This window comes from Cnephaeus nilssonii (genome assembly GCF_951640355.1).
Source record: "Cnephaeus nilssonii genome assembly, chromosome: 19".
NCBI classification, from domain to species: domain Eukaryota; kingdom Metazoa; phylum Chordata; class Mammalia; order Chiroptera; family Vespertilionidae; genus Cnephaeus; species Cnephaeus nilssonii.
Window position 1 is genome coordinate 49,040,475 of NC_137090.1, and position 22,238 is coordinate 49,062,712.

Sequence of the window (22,238 nt, forward strand, 5' to 3'; positions counted from 1 at the left end):
CTGTCTGTTGTTTTCGTTTGATGGTATTCCATACTTCTTTCCCGTTTCCTCTTTTTCTATGTTATGTGCCGCAATTATGGTTTTTCTGTGTGTGGTGACCATTAGATTTATTTTTTTTAAAGGTTAATTTATACAGTAGTCCTTTTTCTTTTGAATGCATCTGTTCTCCATTCTCCTTTGAAAATTCAAACTGTCTCCCTCCTATTTTCTGTTTTTGTTGTTGCAAATTATCCTTCTTAATCAGTGGTTCTCAACCTTTCTAATGCCGCGACCCTTTAATACAGTTCCTCATGTTGTGGTGACCCCCAACCATAAAATTATTTTCGTTGCTACTTCATAACTGTAATTTTGCTACTGTTATGAATCGTAATGTAAATATCTGTGTTTTCCGATGGTCTTAGGTGACCCTGCTAGCGGTTCTCAATCTGTGGGTCGCGACCGCTGCTGTAGAGCCTAAGACCATCGGAAAACACAGATATTTACATTACGATTCATAACAGTAGCAAAATTACAGTTATGAAGTAGCAACGAAAATAATTTTATGGTTGGGGATCACCACAATATGAGGAACTGTATTAAAGGGTTGCGGCATTAGAAAGGTTGAGAACCACTGTTCTTAATGCTGTAAGTTTGTTGGTGATCTTACTTATAGTTTTGTGACCTTTACTTCTTTGATTTAGGTAGAATAGCCCCTTTGAGTATTTCCTGCAATAGAGGTCTTCTGATAATGAATTTCCTTAGCTTCATATTTAAGGACTAGAGGCCCAGTGCACAAAACTTGTGCAAGAGTAGACCTTCTTTCCCCTGGCTGCAGGCACTGGCTTACCTCTGGCACCCGGGACATGGGCTTCCGGGACCAGGCTTCCCTCACAGCCCTGGCTTCGTCCGGAAGGACATCTGGTCTAATCAGCATATTTTTTATTATTATAGACTAGTGGCCCGGTGCATGAAATTCATGCATGGGGGGGGTATCCCTCAGCCCAGCCTGTACCCTCTCCAATCTGGGACCCCTCGAAGGATGTCCTACTGCCGGTTTACATGGATCAGGCCTAAACTGGCAGTCGGACATCCCTCTTGCCATTGGGACTGCTGGCTCCTAACCGCTCACCTGCCTGCCTGCCTGCCTGCCTGATTGCCCCTAACCACTCTGCCTGCTGGTCTGCTTGCCCCCAACTGCCCCCGGCCACCAGAATGCTCACCCCAAATGCCCCCCGCCAGCCTGATCACCCCCAACTGCCCCCATGCCAGTGTGCTCACCCCAACTGCCCCCCCTGCTGGCCTGCTTGCCTCCACCTTGCCTCCCCACTGGCCTGCTCACCCCCAACTGCCCCCCTGCTGGCCTGCTCACTCCAAACTGCCCCCCCCCCGCTGTCCTGATCACCTCCAACTGACCCCCACTGATGGCCTGCTCACCCCCAACTGGCCCCCCAGCTGGTCTGCTTACCCCCAACGGCCCCACCCCCCACCAGCCTGATTACCCACAACTGCTGTCCCATCCTGGCTTGATCACCCACAACTGCCCTCCCTTCTTGGCCTCTAACCGCCTCTACCTCGGCCCTGCCACCATGGCTTTGTCCAGAAGAACATTTGGAAGGTCTCCTGGAAGGTCTCCCAGTCTAATTAGCATATTACCCTTTTATTAGTATAGATAACTTTGCTGGATGTATTATTCTTGGCTGGTAATTTCTCTCTTTCAGTAATTTGAATAATTGGTTCCACTCTCTTCTGGCTTGTAGAGTTTCTGCTGAGAAGTCTAATGGTAATCTAATGGGCTTTCCTTTGTAGGTTACTTTCTTCTTTTCCCAGGCTGCCTTGAGAATTCTTTCTTTGTCATTAATTTTTGACAGTTTTAATACAATGTGCCTTGAAGAAGGCTTCTTTGGATTAAGTTATCTAGGTGTTCTGTCTGGTTCTTGGATTAGAGGATCTAATTCTTTCCATAGGTTTGGAAAGTTCTCATCAACTATTTATTTGAATAGGGTCTCCATTCCCTTCTCCCTCTCTTCTTCTTCTGGCATACCTATTTTTCTTATATTGCTTTTACTGATGGAGTCATGTAGCTCCCGTAGAGCTCTTTTATTTTTTTATGCTCAGGTTTCTCTTTTTCCCTCTGTGGCATTTCTAGATTTCTATCTTTGATATCACTGATCCTTTTCTCCATTTGGTTTGCTCTATTTCCTATACCTCCTAGTTCATTCTTTTTAAAAATATATATATATATTTTTATTGATTTCACAGAGGAAAGGAGAGGGAGAGAGAGAGATAGAAACATCAATGATGAGAGAATCATTGATTGGCTGCCTCCTGCACGCCCCCCACTGGGGATCCAGCCCACAACCTGGGCATGTGCCCTTGACTGGAATCAAACCTGGGACCTTTCAGTCCACAGGCTGACACTCTATCCACTGAGCCAAACCAGCTAGGGCTCTAGTTCATTCTTTAAAAAATATATTTTTTATTGATTTCAGAAAGGAAGGGAGAGGGAGAGAGAGAGAGAAACATTAATGATCAAAGAGAATAATTGATTGGCTGCCTCCTGCAGGCCTCACACTGGGGATCGAGCCTACAACCCAGGCATGTATCCTGACAGGGAATCAAACTGTGACTTCTTGGTTCATAGGTCCACACTCAACCACTGAGCAACATCAGCTGGGCCCTAGTTCATTCTTGATCTCTTTTATTCAATTATTCATCTACAGAATTTCTCTTTTGTTTTAAGTTCCAGTCTCTTTGGTGAGGTGCTCATTTTATTCAGTAGGTTGTTTTCTGAGCTTGTTAAATTGCCTTTCTGTATTTTCTTGCATCTTCTTGAGTATTTTAAGAACTGCAGTCTTGAACTGCCTTTCATTTATGTCACATATTTCCATGTCTCTAAGTTTGTTTTCTGGAGATTTTTAATTTTTTGTTTGTTTGTTTGTTCTGCCTCGCTACCTTGGTTATTCGTGGTATTTGATGTGTTCTTTCTTTGCCTAGGCAACCATGTGTGAGTGGCATTTTTCTAGATTAACATGAAAAGGTCCTTCTATTATTTTTCAGTAGGTGGCACTGAGTTGTGTGTGTTTTTTTGTTTTTGTTTTTTAGCTCTGTGAAATTCCAGTGCCAACCTGCTGCCCTCTCTGGCTGCCATTAACATAGCCATGGTGCTTGGGGATTGGGAGGGCTGGAGGAACCTGCCAGCTTCTTTGTTGTTTTGCTCTCCCAGTAATGGTAACCTCAGTCCTCCAGGGGGTTCCTGACCCCAGGACTGGTCACAGAGTGCACCCCTTTTGCTCAGGAAGAAATATGATTCTATGGTTTCCGGGTTCACAGGTAATGTGTTCCACAACCTGACATCAAGAGCAAAGGGAGATATGCTCTGGGAGGTGAAAGAGAGGCAGTTAAGCTCTGTGGCTTTGTTTCTCTGTCTGAAATGCCAACCTCCCCTACAACTATGGCTGTACTCTTCGTTGTGTGTCTGCCCAGATCACTGGACTGTCACAGCTCATACTACTCACTCCTGCAGGAGGGCCTACTGAGTCTCTTTGCTCCTCCCAGCTGAAAGGAGGGTCAGCCACCACCCAATTCCTCCTCTTTCCCGCAGAGTCCCACCCTGAGCTCCCAGGTGCCTGGCTGCATCCCTGACCTTACTATTTTGCTCCGCGTGCCCACCTTTAGATGTTTTCGTGCTTGAATTGTTGAGCAGGGAATCCTTTGTTGAGTTATAGCTGTTCAAATTGTTGAAACTTCAAGGGGATAAACTAAGGGGATCTCTCATGCCCCCATTCCTCTCTATTTTAACTTTATTCATATGTGGGTCAACAAATTTCAAAAGATTAAATGACAAAACTATTAAAGTTTCCCTAAATATATACACACTTTAATGGGTGATGATTCAGAAGGCATTTGCACTGTTAGATATCACTCATTCCCTTATATTTGCCCAATAAATAATTTCCCATGCTGGAACCTCAGATAAATGAGGATTAGTTGGAGGTGAAGGGAAAGATGGGAGAAAATGTTATAAGCAAATGACTTTGGCGTCAGACTGATAGTGATTGCACTCCTGTCCCTGTCCCTTGCTAGGGGATTTCTTGCAGTCTCTCCTCCCGTCCCAACCAACTAACCCTCCCTTCAGGGAGACAGAGCTTTGGATATGAATCCTGTCTCCTTTACTTGCTACAAGAAAAAAAACAAACACTACTTTGCAACATTTCGTTTGAATAGATCACTCCAAGCTCAAACCCCTTGAGTTGGTAACAAAACCAAAACAGACAAATCAATTAATTTGCTCTAATTATAAGGTGAAAAGAGCCTGAGTTCTAGTTACAGTCTCAATGTTGACACACTGAATAATCTTAGACAAGTTGCCTCTTCTCTCTGGACCTCAGATTCCCTATCCATCACCTGATGGACTTCATAAATTTAAAAAACCCACTCAACATTTATTGAGCTGCTATGATTTTCCAGCTCTCTGCAGCAGGAGCTCAAGGTTACAATAATCACCCGGGCCCTGAGCATGTTCGTGGGGTGGTGAGGGGCACTAAAAGTGGGGAGGGTGTTTCACTCTGGGTTATGACAAATGGGCTGTCATCAGACTCACAGGAAAATGATATCTGAACAGCGCTTGAAGGATGATTCGCTGGAGTTTGCCGGGTCAATATTGGCGAGGCTTTCGTTTTAGGTGCCTTTCAAACCTCAGCTTTCGCAGAGCCTGCATTCTGAGAACACGGTAAGTCCATCCTTTTCCATTACCAAGGTCACAGACGGAGGGGCCAGTGCAGCCGCATGAAACCGGCTATGCCTCCCAGTCTCCATCCGGAAAGCCCATCGCCTCCAACCCTCGGCCTGGTGGGGCGGTGGTCGGCTCCCCTGGGAGAGCACGCGAAGGCGGTCAGGTCAGGGTAAAGCCGCTCCTGCCCGCCATGGCCTTTTAGCCAAACTCGGAGGGCGGGAGGGGCTAAGCCGGAGCGCGGCGGGATTAGCCCTGCCTTTTAGGGCTCGCTCTGAGGGAAAGGTGCCCGCTCCGCCGAGGGCGGGCGCGCTCACAGAGAGCTGCGGCCGCAGACCGCGGGCGGGCTCAGGACCCTGGGTGAGGGAGGGCGTGGGCCGCGCAGGCGCAGGGCCAGGCGGGCGCTCCGGCGCAAGCCGAGTACCGGCCCTTCCGGAAGAGGCGCGCGGGGCGGGGCCGGCGCGCGGGGCGGGGCCGGCGCGCGGGGCGGGGCCGGCGCGCGGGGCGGGGCCGGCGCGCGGGGCGGGGCCGGCGCGCGGGGCGGGGCCGGCGCGCGGGGCGGGGCCGGCGCGCGGGGCGGGGCCGGCGCGCGGGGCCTCCCGTGAAGCCTCGCGCGGGGAAGGACCGGAACTCCGGCCGGCGGCAGGTTGATAATATGGCGGTAGGAGGTACCTGGGCGTCGCGAGGAGGCGGCGGAGCCCACGCCTGGAGGAAGGGTCTCTTTTCGGGCTAGTGCGGCGGCCGCTGCGGGCCGGAAGTCAGGGCCGGTTGCTGAATGAGGGGAGCTGGGCCGTCCCCGCGACAGTCCCCCCGCGCCCTCCGCCCCGACCCTGGCCCCGCCATGTCCTTCTTCCGGCGGAAAGGTAGCTGAGGGGGCGCGGGCGAAGAACCAGTGCGGCCTCGGGCGGCGGTGGGCGGTGGGTCCACTGGGGCTTCCTGCGGGCAGCGAGGCCTTGGGCCTCCGCGCAGACGCCAGTGCGTGCTTCGCTCTGCTCCGGGCTGCGGGGAGGGAAGGCGGCCTCCTCGCGCGAGGTCACTGGGAAATTGCCCACTGGCCCAAAATTGTTTGCGGAAACGTATACAAGCTAATGACTGTTCGCGTGAGAATCGCTTTTCGGGTGCGTGTGCGTACTGTGTGTATGTACACTGTGGATCCAGAAAAAGGAAATTCCTTTGGTACCTTGTTGCGGAAGTCTCTGACTTTTCAGAATATTGCGAGCTTTTGTCGGAAAGCAACACATGAAATTCTTTCAACTAGTGCTTCTTTCCATTCATATTTTTGCGGGGAGGAGGTCCTGCTGTTCCTAAAATGACATTACGTATTGCTAAAAGTTCCCTAATGAAGAAAACTCCTTTTGATGACCTAGTAAATTTACTAACTACTGGAACGCTAATTTTATAAACAAACTACTTATATTTCTGATTTTCAATTCCAATGTCAGATGCCCAGTTTTCAGTAGAGGCAGCTTGATTTTGTGTGTATATGTATACTGGATTGTTGCATTTTACTTAAAACATACATATCCAAAGTGAACAAATGTCTTGGGATGACAGTGGTTCTTGTATAAATTCTTGCTGCTTCAGAGAAAATGTCCCAGATCAAAACTGGTTTTGGAAAAAACACTCAACCAAATCAGGGACTTCGGTTCACCTGACAGCAACTGTGTAACTTCTCTGTCAACTGATAATTAGTTGTTCCCTAACAGCTTTATTCAACTATGACTATGCATTAAAGGATTCCTTTTAAGTACATACTGAGTTTGGTGAATGAATGAAAACAGTGCTGAATAAATGAAACCCAATAAAGTGGTACAAGGAAGTAAGGTACCTTGTCCTTAATAACTGTAATTTGTTTGACAGGTTTTTGTTGTTGTTGTTTTAAATTTTTATTGATTTCAGAGAGGAAGGGAGAGGGAGAGAGATAGAAACATCAGTGATGAGAATTATTGATCGGCTGCCTCCTGCACGCCCCCTACTGGGGATCAAGCCAACAACCCTGAATTGAACCCCAGGACCCTTCAGTCCACAGGCCCACGCTCTAGCCACTGAGCCAACCCAGCTAGGGCTGTGTGACAGTTTTTAAGTGGTTTTTGTCATTTATTTTTTCGGGGGGCGGGGGAGCATTCTATGTATAGTGAGACAAATTGCGTGTTGCACAATGGACTGTTTTCTCTATTCAGCAAATACTTATGAATGTCTGCTGTTTGCCAGGCACTGTGCTAGGCCCTCAGTATAGAGCACGGAACAAGACAAAGTCCCTGCACCCATGGAACTTTTTGTCTGCTGGAGTAGACAGTAAATCTCTCTCAGTTGAGGATTGTGCTTTGAAAGTGGTAACTTGACTGAAGAAACATTTAGGTTGGGTGTTAGAGAACGGCCTCTGCAGGTGACCTTGAAATTTAGAGCTGAGGGATCAGCAGGAGGTCGCATGTAGAGGCCAGGGAATAGCATTCCAGGCACAGAATAGCGGTTTCAAAGGTCGGGAGGCAAGAAAATTTGGTGTCCTTCAAGAACGTAAAGAAAGGCCATGTGGCTCAAGCTTAGAGTCGTAGATGAGTCAGAGCTTTGTGGGCCATGTTTAGGTTTTATTCCAAGTGCAGAGACAATATTATTTTTAAAATTTTAAAGAGGAGTGACTTGATCTTATTTTATGTTTTAAAAAGATTATTCTAGATATATTTTGGAGACTGAATGTGACGAGAATGGAAGCTGAGATGGTCTTATTTATTTAGGACTCTCATCCTGTCTTTAAATACCATTTTTAAATAATACACATATGCTGATGATTCCCAAATTTACACCTCCACGGAATTCAGACTGGCTAATCTGTTGTCAGTCCACTTTATGCCTGTGCACAATATCTAATTAGTAGATTATTGTTAGTTATTACTATTGATATATAGATAATAGATACATCTTTAAATTATTATCTAAAATTTAACTCCATATTTGGTTCTTCTAAACCTGTTCATCTGCTTTTCTCATTGCAATAAATGTAATTTCTGGCCTTTTCGTTGCTCAGGCTAAACTTTAGTACATTTTAGACCACTTTTTCACTCCTCTATCTAATTTATTAGCAAATCTGTTAGGTCTACCCCAGGACATATCCAAATTCAACCACTCCTCACCACCCTCGTCTAGGCAGTCATCTCTATTTAGATTGGGTGGTTAAGGAAGTCCTCTGAGAGGATGCCATTCCAATCTCAGTTTAAATGTCAAGAGGAAGCTGGTTTTATGAAAATTGAGGAAGCAGCATTATTTTGCTTACAATTTGGTTTCCTTTCTTTCATCCTTGACCCCTGTGGTATATTTTCAAAATATCTGTTCAGATTCCTCTAGCGCAGTGGTTCTCAACCTTTCTAATGCCGCGGCCCTTTAATACAGTTCCTCATGTTGTGGTGACCCCCAACCATAAAATTATTTTCGTTGCTACTTCATAACTGTAATTTTGCTACTGTTATGAATCGTAATGTAAATATCTTTGTTTTCCGATGGTCTTGGGCGACCCTGCTAGCGGTTTTTTTCTTTTTTTTAATATATTTTACTGATTTTTTACAGAGAGGAAGAGAGAGGGATAGAGAGTTAGAAACATCGATGAGAGAGAAACATCGATCAGCTGCCTCTTGCACACCCCCTACTGGGGATGTGCCTGCAACCAAGGTACATGCCCTTGACCGGAATCGAACCTGGGACCCTTGAGTCCACAGGCCGATGCTCTATCCACTGAGCCAAACCGGTTTTGGCCCTGCTAGCAGTTTTCAACCTATGGGTCACGACCATCGGAAAACACAGATATTTGCATTACGATTCATAACAGTAGCAAAATTACAGTTATGAAGTAGCAACGAAAATAATTTTATGGTTGGAGGTCACCACAACATGAGGAACTGTATTAAAGGGTCGCGGCATTAGAAAGGTTGAGAACCACTGCTCTAGTGGCTTCCATAATCTAGGTCCCATTTCCTCGTTAGGTTCATCTCCTGCTCTCCACCATCACTCTTCCATTTATATTGCCCTCCTTGTCAAGTGTATTCCCACCTCAGTGCCTTTGCACTTGTTTTCTCTGCTGGAAACAACTTCTCACAGATACCTACCTATTTTGCTTCCTCATCTCTTTCAGGGTTTTTTTTTTGTGTGTGTGTTTTTTTTTAATATATTTTATTGATTTCTTTACAGAGAGGAAGGGAGAGAGATAGAGAGCTAGAAACATCGATCAGCTGCCTCCTGCACACCCCCCACCACCGGGGATGTGTCCGCAACCAAGGCACATGCCCTTGACCGGGATTGAACCCGGGACCCCTCAGTCCACAGTCCGACGCTCTATCCACTGAGCCAAACCGGTCTCGGCTCTTTCAGGTTTTTGAGCAGTGGTCATCTTAGTAAAGCTTTCTTTGGCCATCTGCTTAACATTGCAGTCACTGGCCCCTGCACTCCCATCCCCTTGCCTTACTTTATTTTTTCTCTATAGCATTTATCACCATCTGCTTTACTATGTATTTTATTAGGATGAAAGCTGACTTTTTTTTTTTTATGACTGTATCTATGTCTAGGTCAGTGCCTGGAATATAGTTAGGAATTTAGTAAATATTTGTTGATAAGTGAATAAAAAATAAAAAATATCAGGTAGCAATAAGTGCTATGCAGTGAATTTAAACTGATTTGGGAGCAGACCTGGAGAATAACAATTTACATTAAAGGGACAAATGGTATTTAACTAAGATCTGAATGAAGAGAGAGCCAGCCTTTTTAAGATAAAAGGAACTACATTCTAGCTAGAGAGAACTAAATAGTAGTACAAATGTCCTGAGACAGGAATGAGTTCCCTGTGTTCAAGGAACAGAAAGAAGGCTGGAACTCACTTGGAGAGGAGGGGAATCACTTTAATAAGTGAGTGGAGTGAAGAAAAACTAGGAAAGCTTTGGGCTCAGAGTTTGGGGTAAAAGGAATCAGGAATTCTCTTTTGGCTGTTGTGAGCTTGCTATAACTTTCGGACATCCATATGCATATGTCACAGAAGCTGTTGGATGTACACTCTGTAGTTCTGGAAGGAGGTTAGAACTCAAGATCTGGATGTGGATTTAGAAGTACTATGCATAAATGATAAAGACATGGAACTATATATCACCTAAGGACTACATATAATATATGAGTTAGGTTGAACAGCTAAGCTACCAAAACATAGACACTAAAGATAGACCTTTATTTTTCTCTTGTGCAACAGTCCAGGTTCCTGGTCATTGGGTGGCTTTGCTTCATGATCATTCAAGGATCGTTTTCCTCCCATCTTATTTCTCTTTCCCTTGGATTGTGGGCTGTTTCATCAAAGGCAGGTCATAGCCTCTTCTGTCTGTCCTTAGTCCTCTCATCCATGGTAAGGGGAAAAAGTATGAAGGATTGCACATTCCATTTCTATTCACATTCTGTTGGTGAGAGCTTAGTTATATGGTCATAGATAACTGCAAAGGTTTCTGAGAAATGAAAAATAGTGGGCCAGTTATGTGCCAGGCTGTAGATAAGGGAGAATGTGTTCAGTGGCCTGGTAGCATCTCCCGCCATACTGTAGACAAGACAGGAGTCTAGGAGAAGGCTCTGAGGTTAATCCAGATTTTAGAAGTTGAGGAACATACACCATTAGCAAAGGAGAGTTGAAAATAAAATGTCAGGGATGTAGGAGTGCAATGTCATGGAAGCTAAGGGTAGATAATATTTCAAAAAGGAGGGAGTATTGTGTGGAATGTTATCTGCAAGGTCAAGATAAATAGAACTACCTACTCAATTTGATAATGTGTAAGTAATCAATGACTTATATAAGAGTGAAGTGAGGAAAATAGGAGTAATTAAGAACACCTTTTCAAGAAACTTTGCAGTGAAAAGTAACAAAAAGTGGCAATAGCTGGAAGGGGATATTGGGCTGAGGTGTGTTTTTGTTTTATTTTTAAGATAAAATATACCAGAGCATGTTTGTATAATGATAGGAATGATTCATTAGAGAGGGAGAGGTTGATATATAAGAGAGGGTGTAGCTTGCATGAGTGAAGTTCTTAAGAAGACCTGTGGAGTTGGGATTAAAACCTGACTATACCAAGATTGGCTAGAATCCACTGCTGCTGGAAATGTCAATCAGTACTACCGCTTGTATGAAGTTTAAAAATCTCAAGCAGTACTCTGTATTGTTCATATATACATAAATCTCTTAAAGCATAAAAATGCAGTAAAACAATAAACATTCAATTCATGAAATTGTTTCTTTTGGAAGAGCTGTAATGAAATCAGGGCGATGTTTCAGTTGCACCTGCAATGTTTTATTTCTTTTAAAAGTTCTTCTGAAACAAATCTGACAATGTTAAGATTTGATAAATTGGAATATGCCTCATATTAAGGTCTTTTTTTTATATAGTTTTAAATGTTTCATAATGAAAATAAATACACAGGTAAGAAAAAGCTTAGTAGTACAAAATAAGGTGGCAGAAATAAACCTAAATGGATCAGTAATCACAATAAATTTAAATAGACTAAAATCCATATGGCTAAATATATAGTAAAAGTCCACGTAGCTAAAGGTAAAGACTCAGTTTTGATGATAGACTGAAATGCATCCATAAGCCATTGACCAGAGAGACAACCGAAACATAAGGGCATAATGAAATTTAAATTTAAAATAAATGGGTAAATTCACTAGACAAATGTTCACCAGAAGAAAGTTTGTGTCACAGATGAAATATTTCAAAGCATAAAGCAAAACTTTTTCTGTTAGGGCCAAAAGGTCACTACATTATAAAATGAACAGGGTACTAGGAAGATAAAATTCCGAACTAGTTTGCACCTAATGTCAGTCTCAAAATATATAAAGCAAAATATACAGTTACCAAGAGAAATCAACAAATTCGTAGTCATAGTTAGAGTTTTAGGAATGCTGTGTTTTAGAAATAAATAGAAATGGACTAACCCAGACAGTAAAAATATGGATTGGATTTCTGCTATGTACTGTCTATACTAATAAAAGGGTAATATGCTAATTAGACCAGGAGACCTTCCGTGACATCCTTCCAGACAAAGCCATGGTGGCGGGGCAGAGGCAGTTAGGGGCTAGCAGGCCAGCAGGGTGGGGGGGCAGTTGGGGACGAGAAGGCTGGTGGGGGGGGGCAGTTGGGGATGAGCAGGCCAGCAGGGGGGGCCAATTGGGGGCGAGCAGGCCAGCAGGCGGGGGCAGTTGGGGGCAAACAGGTCGGGGGGGGCACTTGGGGCGATCAGGCCGGCCGGGGGGGGGGCACTTGGGGCGATCAGGCTGGCAGGAGGGGACGTTGGGGGCAAGCAGGCCAGCAGTGGGGGGCAGTTGGGGGCAAGCAGGCCGGCAAGGGGGGGCATTTGGGGGTGAGCAGGCCGGCAGGCACAGTGGTTGGGGCACTCAGGCAGGCAGGCAGGTGAGCAGTTAGGAGCCAGCGGTCCCGGATTGCAAGGGGGATGTCCGACTGCCGGCAGTCGGACATCCCCCGAGGAGTCCCAGATTGAAGAGGTGCAGGCCGGGCTGAGGGACACCCCCCCCCCCATCCTCCGTGCATGAATTTTGTGCACCGGGCCACTAGTTTAAATATAGAAAAGATCACGGGACGGTTAAAAGTAAAAGGATGGGAAAATACCATCACAGATACAAACGAAAAGAAAGCTAGCCTAGCTGGTGTGGCTCAGTAGTTGAGCATTGACCTATGAACCAGGAGGTCATGATTCGATTCCCAGTCAGGGCACATGCCCCGTCATGGGCCCCATTCCCAGTAGGGGCTTGAAGGAGGTAGCTGATCAAGGATTCTCTCTCATCATTGATCATTGATGTTTCTCTCTCTCCCTCTACTTTCTTCTCTGAAATCAGTAACTATATTTTTAAAAAATGAAAGTTAATGTAATATTTACAATGGCACATACATGAAAAAAGAAGGAAAAATTAAGTTTGGAAGGGGAGGGGAACAAAAGAGCCATTATTTTGGGGTAATATGATTTTATACATAGAAAATTCAAGAAAATCACATACCATTAGAACTCAAAAGAGCTTGGCTGGGTTTTAAAAATATCCAAGTATTTAAAAATCAATTGTGACCGGCCGGCGTGGCTCAGTGGTTGAGCGTGGACTATGAACCAAGAGGTGATGGTTCGATTCCTGGTCAGGGCACATGCAGGCTCAATCCCCAGTGTGGGGCATGCAGGAGGCAGCCAATCTATGATTCTCTCTCATTGATATTTCTTTCTCTCTCCCTCTCCCTTTCTCTCTGAAATCAATAAAAATATATTTAAAATACAATAAAACTCAATTGTATCTCCCTGTATTCTAGTTAAAACAAAAGACTCAAAATTTTAAGGAATTTACAAAACAGAATCTATACTAATAAAAGGGTAATATGCTAATTAGACTTGACATCTTCCGGACAAAGCTGGGCCCAGGCGAAGCCGCCCACCCCCAGTCCAGGGCTCCTGTGGCTGCAGCCTGGGTGAAGCTGCCCGCCCCAGGTCCCGGGCGCCTGCAGCCAGCCGGAGGAGGGAAGCCTTGGTCCCAGGTGAGGGGCTGAGGCAGAAGTGGTTCGGGGCGACCAGGCAGGCAGAGGTGGTTAGGGGCAATCAGGCAGGCAGGCAGGCGAGCGGTTAGGAGCCAGAGGTCCCAGATTGCGAGAGGCATGTCCGACTGCTGGTTTGTGGGATCAGGCCTAAACTGGCAGTCGGACATCTCCCGAGGAGTCCCAGATTGGAGAGGGTGCAGGCCAGGCTGAGGGACACATAACCCTCCCTGTGCACGAATTTCATGCACTGGGCCTCTAATTGTACATAAAAGTAGAACCAACTAAATGAGAAGGTATACTATACTCGTGGATAAAAAGGTTTAATACCAGAAAGATGTGAACTCTCCCAACTTAATCATTAAGTTAGTGCTGTTTAAAAAGAAATTCCCCTGGGAGTTTAGAATAAGAAGTTGATCATATAATTAATATTGAAGATAGTTTTGTAAAAGAATAAGATAGAGGACTTGGCCCTGCCAGAGGCTTATTATATAGTTTAGTAATTAAGACAGTAGAATTGAATGCCCAGAAACAGATCATGTATACATGGGAACTTGGTAAATAAAGAGTTCCTATTCACTGGGGACTAAATGATGCTTGTTATTCCTCTGGCAAAATAAATAAATAATAAATGAATAAGATTCCCTATCTCTTATTATATACATTCAGGGTTCAACAAACTTTTATGTAAAAGGACAGATAGTAAATATTTTAGGCTTTGCAGGCCATATGGTCTCTGTCTCACTCTCCTCTATCCTTGTAGCCATAGACAGTATATAAACAAATGGATATGGCTGTGCTAAAATAAAACATGATTTTTTTTAAAACTGGTAGTGGCTCCCTAGCCGGTTTGGCTCGGTGGATAGAGTGTCGGCTTGTGGACTGAAGGGTCCTGGGTTTGATTCTGGCCAAGGGCACATGCCCGGGTTGAGGGCTCGATCCCCAGTAGGGGGCATGCAGGAGGCAGCCAATCAATGATTCTCTCTCATCATCGATGTTTCTATCTCTCACTGTCCCTCTCTGAAATCAATAAAAATATATATATTAAAAAATAACTGGTAGTGGGATGGATTTGGCCCATGTGCTATATAGTTTGCCAGTCCTTGATATACAGAAATAAATACCAAGTAGATAAGAGCCAGAATTTGAAAAAGCAAATTTTGAAATCATATAGAAGACAATTGGGTGGGGGGGAGAATCTGATTTGGGGCAGGAAAGGATATTTCAAAAAATAGGGCAGGGAAATACAGTCCACATAATGTAAATTTGATGTTAAAATAAAAAAACTCATATAATATACCTAAGGTATTTGCGTTGCAAACAAAAGGTTAATATCCAGGATATGTATAGGATTTCTACAAATAATAAAAGACAACATGAATAAGCAGTCCATAAAAGAGGAAACCTGAATAGCCAATGAACATAAAAGGATGTTACATCAAAGAAAATCAAGGAAATGAATTAAAAACACCATCAGATACCATTTGGGAACTGTTAAGTTGGCAAAAATTAGAAGTACCAAGGATATAAATATGAAGTACAGAGGTAGTGTAAATTGATATAGCTACTTTTGTAAAAAAACAAAGAAAAAACAAACACATAATATGTTACCTAGCAGCTCCAAATCCCTAGAGAATTTCTTTTTTTTTTTTTAAATATATTTTATTGATTTTTTACAGAGAGAAAGAGAGGGATAGAGAGTTAGAAACATCGATGAGAGAGAAACATCGATCAGCTGCCTCTTGCACACCCCCTACTGGGGATGTGCCCGCAACCAAGGTACATGCCCTTGACCGGAATCGAACCTGGGACCTTTCAGTCCGAAGGCTGATGCTCTATCCACTGAGCCAAACCGGTTTCGGCTAGAGAATTTCTTATATATACACATAGGAAGACATGTACTAGAATGTTCATCACATCAATCTTTGTGAAAATTAGAAAGTAAAATCTAAATGTTAACAGGAAAATGGATAAATAAAGGCATATTTATTTAAAGGAATTAAGCAGCTAAAATGAACTAGAGCTACATGAAAACTAGAATTGCATCAATATAGACAAATGTCGAATTATTATATGAATACAAGTGTAAGATGTGTAGAAGAACATAAGCATACCTCAGAGATATTGTAGGTTTGGTTTCAGACCACTGCAATAAAGCAAATATCAAAGTGAGTCACACAAATATTTTGGTTTCCCAGTGCATATAAAAGTTGAAGTGTGTAAGCAATAGCATTATGTTTAAAAAACAATGTACATACCTTAACTAAAAAATACTTTATTGCTAAAAATGCTACCCATTGTCTGAGCTAGTGCAGGGTGGAGGGTCTTGCCTCTGGTGGTGGCTGCTAACTAACTGATCAGGGTGGTGGTCCTTGTACAACAATAATGATGTTTGCAGCTTTGATTGTCTCTCTTGTGAATGATTTCTCGGTAGCATGCAATGCTGTCTGATAGCATTTTACCCCCATAGAACTTCTTTCAAAATTGGAATCAGTCCTCTCAAACCATGGTACTACTATATCAAGTTTATGTAATGTTCTGAATCCTTTGTTGTCATTTAAAAAATGTTCACATCTTCACCAGGAGTAGATTCCATCTCAAGAAACCACTTTCTTTGCTCATTCATAAGAAGCAAATCCGATCTGTTCAAGATCACAAGATTGGAACAATTCATTCACATCTTCAGGCTCCACCTGTAATTCTTGTTCTCTTGCTGTTTCCACCACATGTGCAGTTACTTCTTCCACTGAAGTCTTGAGCCCCTCAAAGTCATCCATGAGGGCTGGAATCACCTTCTAACTCCTGTTAAGTTGCTATGTTGACCTCTTCCCATGAATCACAAATGTTCTTAATGGCATCTAGAATGGTAAATCATTTCCAGATTTTTAATTTTATTTGGCAGCTATAGCCTTACAAAATGTATTTCTTAATAAGACTTGAAAGTTGAAATTACTCGTTGATCTATGGGGTGAATGTTGTGTTAGCAGTCATGAAAACAATATTAATCTCAATGTACATCTCCATGAGAGCTCTTGGGTGGCCAGGTGCATTGTCAGTGTGCAGTACAATAAAACCTTGATGTAATGGACTAATTCAGGCAATTCCATTAAAGCCAAAAGTCTTTTATATAATAAAATAGGTTTTCTGAATGCATATGTTAAAAATTTGACAAATTAGTTTACCTGTTTTTACTTATGTAGATACATTTGTGTAATTAAGTATGTATGAGAAGTTTAATTTCACAGAAATGTTTTCTATACATATTATCATAATTTTAAATTTATATTGAATAGGTCTAGTAAATGCTTGCATTTACTAGTCACTGTAAGTAAACAAATGCATATGGCTGGGGTGTGGCTTAGCACACATCCAAACCTTGACCAGCACTCATTAAAACTGCGGCAGAGCCCTGGCCAGTTTAGTTCAGGGGTTAGAGTGTTGGCCCTTGGACTGAAGGGTAGCAGGTTTGATTCCTGTCAAGTGCATGTACCTTGGTTGTAGGTTCAATCCCTGGCCCAGTCAGGGCATATGCATGAGGCAACCAATCAATGTGTGTATCTCACATTGATTGTTTCTCTCTCTGTCTCTCCCCCTCCCTTCCACTCTCTCTAAAAATCAATGAGGAAAAAAATATCCTCAGGTGAGTTTTAACAAAAAACCTGCTGCAGAAAGTCTTGACGTGGGACAACAGAACCAATTACCACACATGCTAACCATTCCCTGAACATTATTTAAGAGCAGTGACTCTTGGATTTAAATATGTAGATTATAGTTGTGGATATGTAATATTTATTTATGGCAGTGAAATTACTACAGTGTTTTTTTCTAACATAAGGCCTATTTGCTAAATTTTTTTTTAAATAACAGTGAATTAATAACAAAGATAACCTGTAGATTTAATTATAAGCAAATCTTAGTTCAAAACATTTTAAAATTAACAGGGTGTTAATTTTCACATATGACATGTGGGCCAGAAATTTTGTCCATTAAGTTGAAGTTCGTTGAATTGAGGTCCAAAAAATTGAGGGTTTACTGAAATATATTGAAAGGAGTATTTTCTTCTGAGCAGTAGGTCTCAACAGTGAGTTTAAAATAGTCAGTAAACTATGTTATAAACAGACTAGTGCCGAAACCGGTTTGGCTCGGTGGATAGAGCGTCGGCCTGCGGACTGAAGGGTCCCAGGTTCGATTCCGGCAAGGGCATGTACCTTGGTTGCGGGCACATCCCCAGTAGGGGTTGTGCAAGAGGCAGCTGATCAATGTTTCTCTCTCATCGATGTTTCTAACTCTCTATCCCTCTCTCTTCCTCTCTGTGAAAAATCAATAAAATATATTTTAAAAAAAACAAAAAAACAAACAGACTAGTGGCCCAGTGCATGAAATTTGTGCACATTAAAAGGGAATTAATTAGAGGAAATACTTTAATATTGCTGTTCACATCCCCCGGCCTGGCGGTGCTAGGCGGGAAGACAGCCTCGCGTCCACATCCCTGGCCAATCCCCAGGCTGGGAGGCAGCCTCACATCCCAGGCTTGCGCAAGTCCCCGCCCACCGACGCTGCAAGTCCCCGTGCGACCCCCTGCCTGCCTCGCACGCAGCCTCCTGCTGTTCAGTCCTTACGGTATCATGGCGTGATGACCATTTGCATATTAGCCTTTTATTATTATGACTAGAGGCCCGGTGCACGAAATTCGTGCACGGGGGTGCGGGGGAGGGGGTCCCTCAGCCCTGTCTTGGTCTGCAAATACACCAGCATCCCTCACCCTGGCCTATAGCTAGAGGTACCTCCCCTCCTTCTGCACAGCCTCTGGGAAGATGCTTGTCCTGGGGCCTCCTCAAGGCCCTGGCCCACGACGCCCTGCAGTTCGGGTACCCAGGGGCTTGGGCTTTCAGGTCTGGCTTCCTCACCTGGCATGGTGAGCATCAGCTGCCATGGGAGCCTTGCCTTAGGAGTCACCCCCTTGGACCGTACTACTTGCGAGTGTGTGTGTGTGTGTGTGTGTGTGTGTGTGTGTGGCCTCGGTGGCAGTGATTTGATGTCTGTAGCATGCCCACTGACACCCACTACCACGGCACAACACTGGTCCCGTCTGGACTGCTGGCAGGGGGCTTCCAGTCTGTGACCTGGGCTGATAGGCTGCGACTAGGGCTGCAGGTGGAGGACCCCGGCACCCATAGGGCTGTCAGCATCAGGAACTGGAAAGATTCATTTTTCTGGTTCCTCCTCTGCCCCGCAGATGCTGAGCTCCGGGCCCCACAGGCCCGTTCACTCCTGCCGCAAGGCTGGCCAGGACGGGGGCATGGGCTCGCTGCCCCAGAGGCCCCTTCTGTGCCCCAGCACAGCCATGGCGCAGACACTGAGCTCGCGCCCCAGCTGGCGATGGGAGCTCAGCATCCAGCCGGCCCCATTCGGCCACGCCCGGCCTTTGCCTCCATTTGCCTTCGCCGCTTAGCGGTGTGTGTGTGTGTGTGGGGGGGGGGCTGCGATCGCGTCCAGAGGGAGGCAAGGGCGGGGGGAGGGGACCCTCAGTCCCCGCCACCCGGCCTTTTCCTCCATTTGCTTCCGCCAATTGGGTCTGGAGGGAGGCAAGGGCGGGACCTTCCGTCCCCGCCGCCCGGCCTTTGCCTCCCACCGGCCAGTCGGCTACCCCGGCCACCCGGAGTCCCGCCCCCTGCGCCTCTCACCGGCCCAATCATGAGCGTAGCGGAGTGATGGTAATTTACATATTACCTTTTTATTAAGTAAGATGATGATGATATCTGGCCCAACTTTTTGATCATTATGTGTGATAAATCCCTGGGAATGTAATCACCCAGCCCAGGAGCCTGAATATTTGCTACATCCTGTGAAACTGTCTCCAGAAATGCTGTCCCCTGTACTCCAGAGCAGTGTTATCAGGTGTCTGTTTCATCACACCCTCTCCAGTACTGAATATTGTGATTTCTTAAAAGTTCCAGGTATCTTTTCTTTGCAATTATTTGATTACCTTTGAAGTTAACTTTTCTCATGTATACTAGAGGCCCGGTGCACGAAATTCGTGCACGGGGAGGGGCAGCGGGGAGTGTGTCCCTCAGCCTGGCCTGCACCCTTTCCAATCTGGGACCCCTCATGGGATAACCAGCAGTTGGACATCCCTCTCACAATTCAGAACTGCTGGCTCCTAACCGCTCACCTGCCTGCCTGATTGCCCCTAACTGCTTCTGCCTGCCAGCCTGATTGTCCCTAACTGCTCCCCTGCTGGCTTGATTGCCCCTAACTACCTCTGCCTCGGCCCACACCTGGTACCCAGGATTCCCTACTCCAGCTGACCACAGGCACCCAGGATCCGGGCTTCCCTCCCTCTGGTCAGCCATAGGCGCCCAGGCTGGCTGCAGCCTTAGGGGATGGTGGACAGGGGGCTTCGCCTGTGCTGCAGCTGCAAGTGCTGGCGCCCAGGACTGCAGGGTGAGCGGCTTCTCTGTCTCCCAGGCCACAGCCAGCCACAGGTACTGGTGCCCAGGACCGCAGGGTGGGCGGCTTCTCCATCTCCCGGGCTGCAGCCAGCTGCAGGTGCTGGCACCTGGACCGCAGGGTGGGCGGCTTCTCTGTCTCCTGGGCTGCAGCCAGCCTCAGGTACTGGTGCCCAGGACCGCAGGGTGGGCGGCTTCTCCATCTCCCGGGCTGCAGCCAGCCTCAGGTACTGGTGCCCGGTTTCTCCATCTCTCCCAGGACGTGGGGCGGGTGGACATGGGGTGGGTGGACATGGGGTGGGCAGCTTCTCCAGCTGGCTGTAGCCTGGGATCATAGGGCAGGCGGCTTCTTCATCTCCCAGGTCGCAGCCAGCCTCAGGCGCTGAGGCCGGGTTTCTCAGTCTCCCCCAGGAGGTGGGGCAGGCGGACCTGAGGTTTCTGCTGCTGGCTGCAGCCTGGGATCACAGGGCAGGCGGCTTCTTCATCTCCCGGGCTGCAGCCAGGCTCAGGCACTGGCACCTGGTTTCTTGTCTCCCCCAGGACGTGGGGTGAACCGCTTCTCCAGCTGGCTGAGGCCTGAGATCACGGGGCAGGCAGCTTCTTGGTCTCCGTGGCTGCAGCCAGCCTCAGGTGCTGGGGCCCGGTTTCTCCGTCTCCCCAGGACATGGGGCGGGCAGACGTGAGGCTTCTGAGGCTGGCTGCAGCCTGGGATCATGGGGCAGGCGGCTTCTTGGTCTCTGTGGCTGCAGCCAGCCTCAGGCGCTGGCGCCTGACTTCTCCAACTCCCAGAGACCAGAGAGGCTGGGGGGCGGGGCTGCCGCCATGTTTTCAGTTTAATTGCAAACGCACTCAGATTGAATGGTGGGCGTGGCTGGGGCGTCGCTGGTGGGCGTGGCTTGTGAGTGTAGCGGAGTGATGATTTGCATACTACTCTATTATTAGATAGATTAGTTACTTTATTTCTTCTTTAGTTCAAGGTCTTTGCTCAGACATATTCTTCTTTGAGTAATCTTATTTTGTTTCAGTTCATGGGAAGCAATAGCGGCTTCCATGGAGGAAGGTGGGGGGCTAGAGGGAGAAAAGTGGTGCTGGACCAGATGTCGTTGGAAATGGCTCCTGTTAAAGGTTAGATTGGAGGTGAGGGGGTTAAGGGAGGTGTTCGGTTCTGAGACCGAAATGTTAGGGTGAGGGCACGCAGTCAAAGGTCACCATTTGGGAGGTTGGGCCCCTGGGGTCTGCTGGGAGGATGAGGGTCAGACCCAGGTTTGGTGAGGGATGCAGGAGGGGAGCGGTCTAGCTGGGAAGGCCTGTGGGTCTGGGCGGCTTCCCAGATTCAGGTGCCCAGCACTCGCCACCAGCGCCGGGGCCACCGCTCTGTCCAGGCCCCGCGACAGCCAGACGGAGCTGCTCCAGCCGCAGCGCGCTGCAGGGGCTGCGGGAGGTCACGTGGCCCCGAAGCCTGTACCTCCTCTCCTCTGAGCTGAGCGCACCCCCCTCTTCAGGGAAACCGCCTGAGCGGCCCCTCTAGGTGACATCACCTGGTGACGACATTAGCGGGGGTGCGCCACACAGCCTGATTCTGCGTGGGCTGGGGGAGACTTTATGGGAGGAGGTCCTCTGTCCCCTAAGCCCACCACCGCAGGCCCGGATCCCTCATCCCTGCACACATGGTCATCTGTAACAGGCACCCAGAGGCCGGGGTAGGGACAGGTTTCCACATTGTTGGAAACCACTTGTCCCAAGGGTCCCATAGTCCTAGTGTTGCCGCATGACTGCATGGCCTTGGTGTTATGCCACTACTTTCTGATGCCAGTTTTGCACCTGAAACTCTTAAATTAACCGCAAGAGCAGCTTTCCTCTTCGCCCTCCCGGGACTCACAGTTCTGTTGCATATGCTCCTTTCAAAGGGCAGTTTCTAGTTCTTGGCCATGTGGAGTGTTGCTGACTTTTCATTCTAGGTTTGCGCATGGGACATCCTGAATTCTGTGAGGCTGGTGACTCTGTCTGTTCTACAGCAAGCCTGTGAGCGAACAAATACGATCCCCATTTTACATCTACTCTCAGACTGTAGTAACATTTCCCCAAGTGGGACTGGATCCTATAAACCAATCCCCACGCTCCACTACACTGAATAAGAATGAGGATCCGAGCTTACCTTTCACATGAAGAGCCAATGAGGCAGTCTCACGTCCCCGGCCGGGCGCCGGGCGCCGGGCTGGGAGGAAGCCTCATGTCCCAGCGGCACAAGTCCCCACCCCCTTCCCTGCCCACCAGCTCTTGCTGCGCACGCGGCCTTGTTGAACAGTCATTACTGTGACGGAGTAATGACAATTTGCATATTACCTCTTTATATATATAGATGTGCTATCATCCAGGCTTTGTTGTTCCATGTATAGAGCACAGGCAGAGTAGATTAGCATAAATCTTAAGGGCCGTAGGATTTTTGGAGTGGAAAATGAGCATTGGCTTTAACTTAGTCACTAGCTGCATTAGCCCCTAACAAGAGAGTCAACCTGTCCTTTGAAGCCAGGCGTTGACTTA

General features: G+C 46.5%; 1 protein-coding gene across 2 annotated transcripts in view; it reads left to right on the forward strand.

Annotated features, from left to right (window-relative positions):
* Window positions 1–5,316: 5,316 nt before the first annotated feature.
* AKAP10 (A-kinase anchoring protein 10) overlaps window positions 5,317–22,238 on the forward strand; it is a 114,927-nt gene continuing 98,005 nt past the window's right edge. For both annotated transcript variants that reach the window (XM_079797272.1, XM_079797271.1), the window contains exon 1: window positions 5,317–5,571. In XM_079797272.1, the coding sequence (XP_079653398.1) occupies window positions 5,484–5,571 (88 nt within the window). In that variant the 5' untranslated portion in view covers window positions 5,317–5,483. The remainder of the gene's footprint in view (window positions 5,572–22,238) is intronic.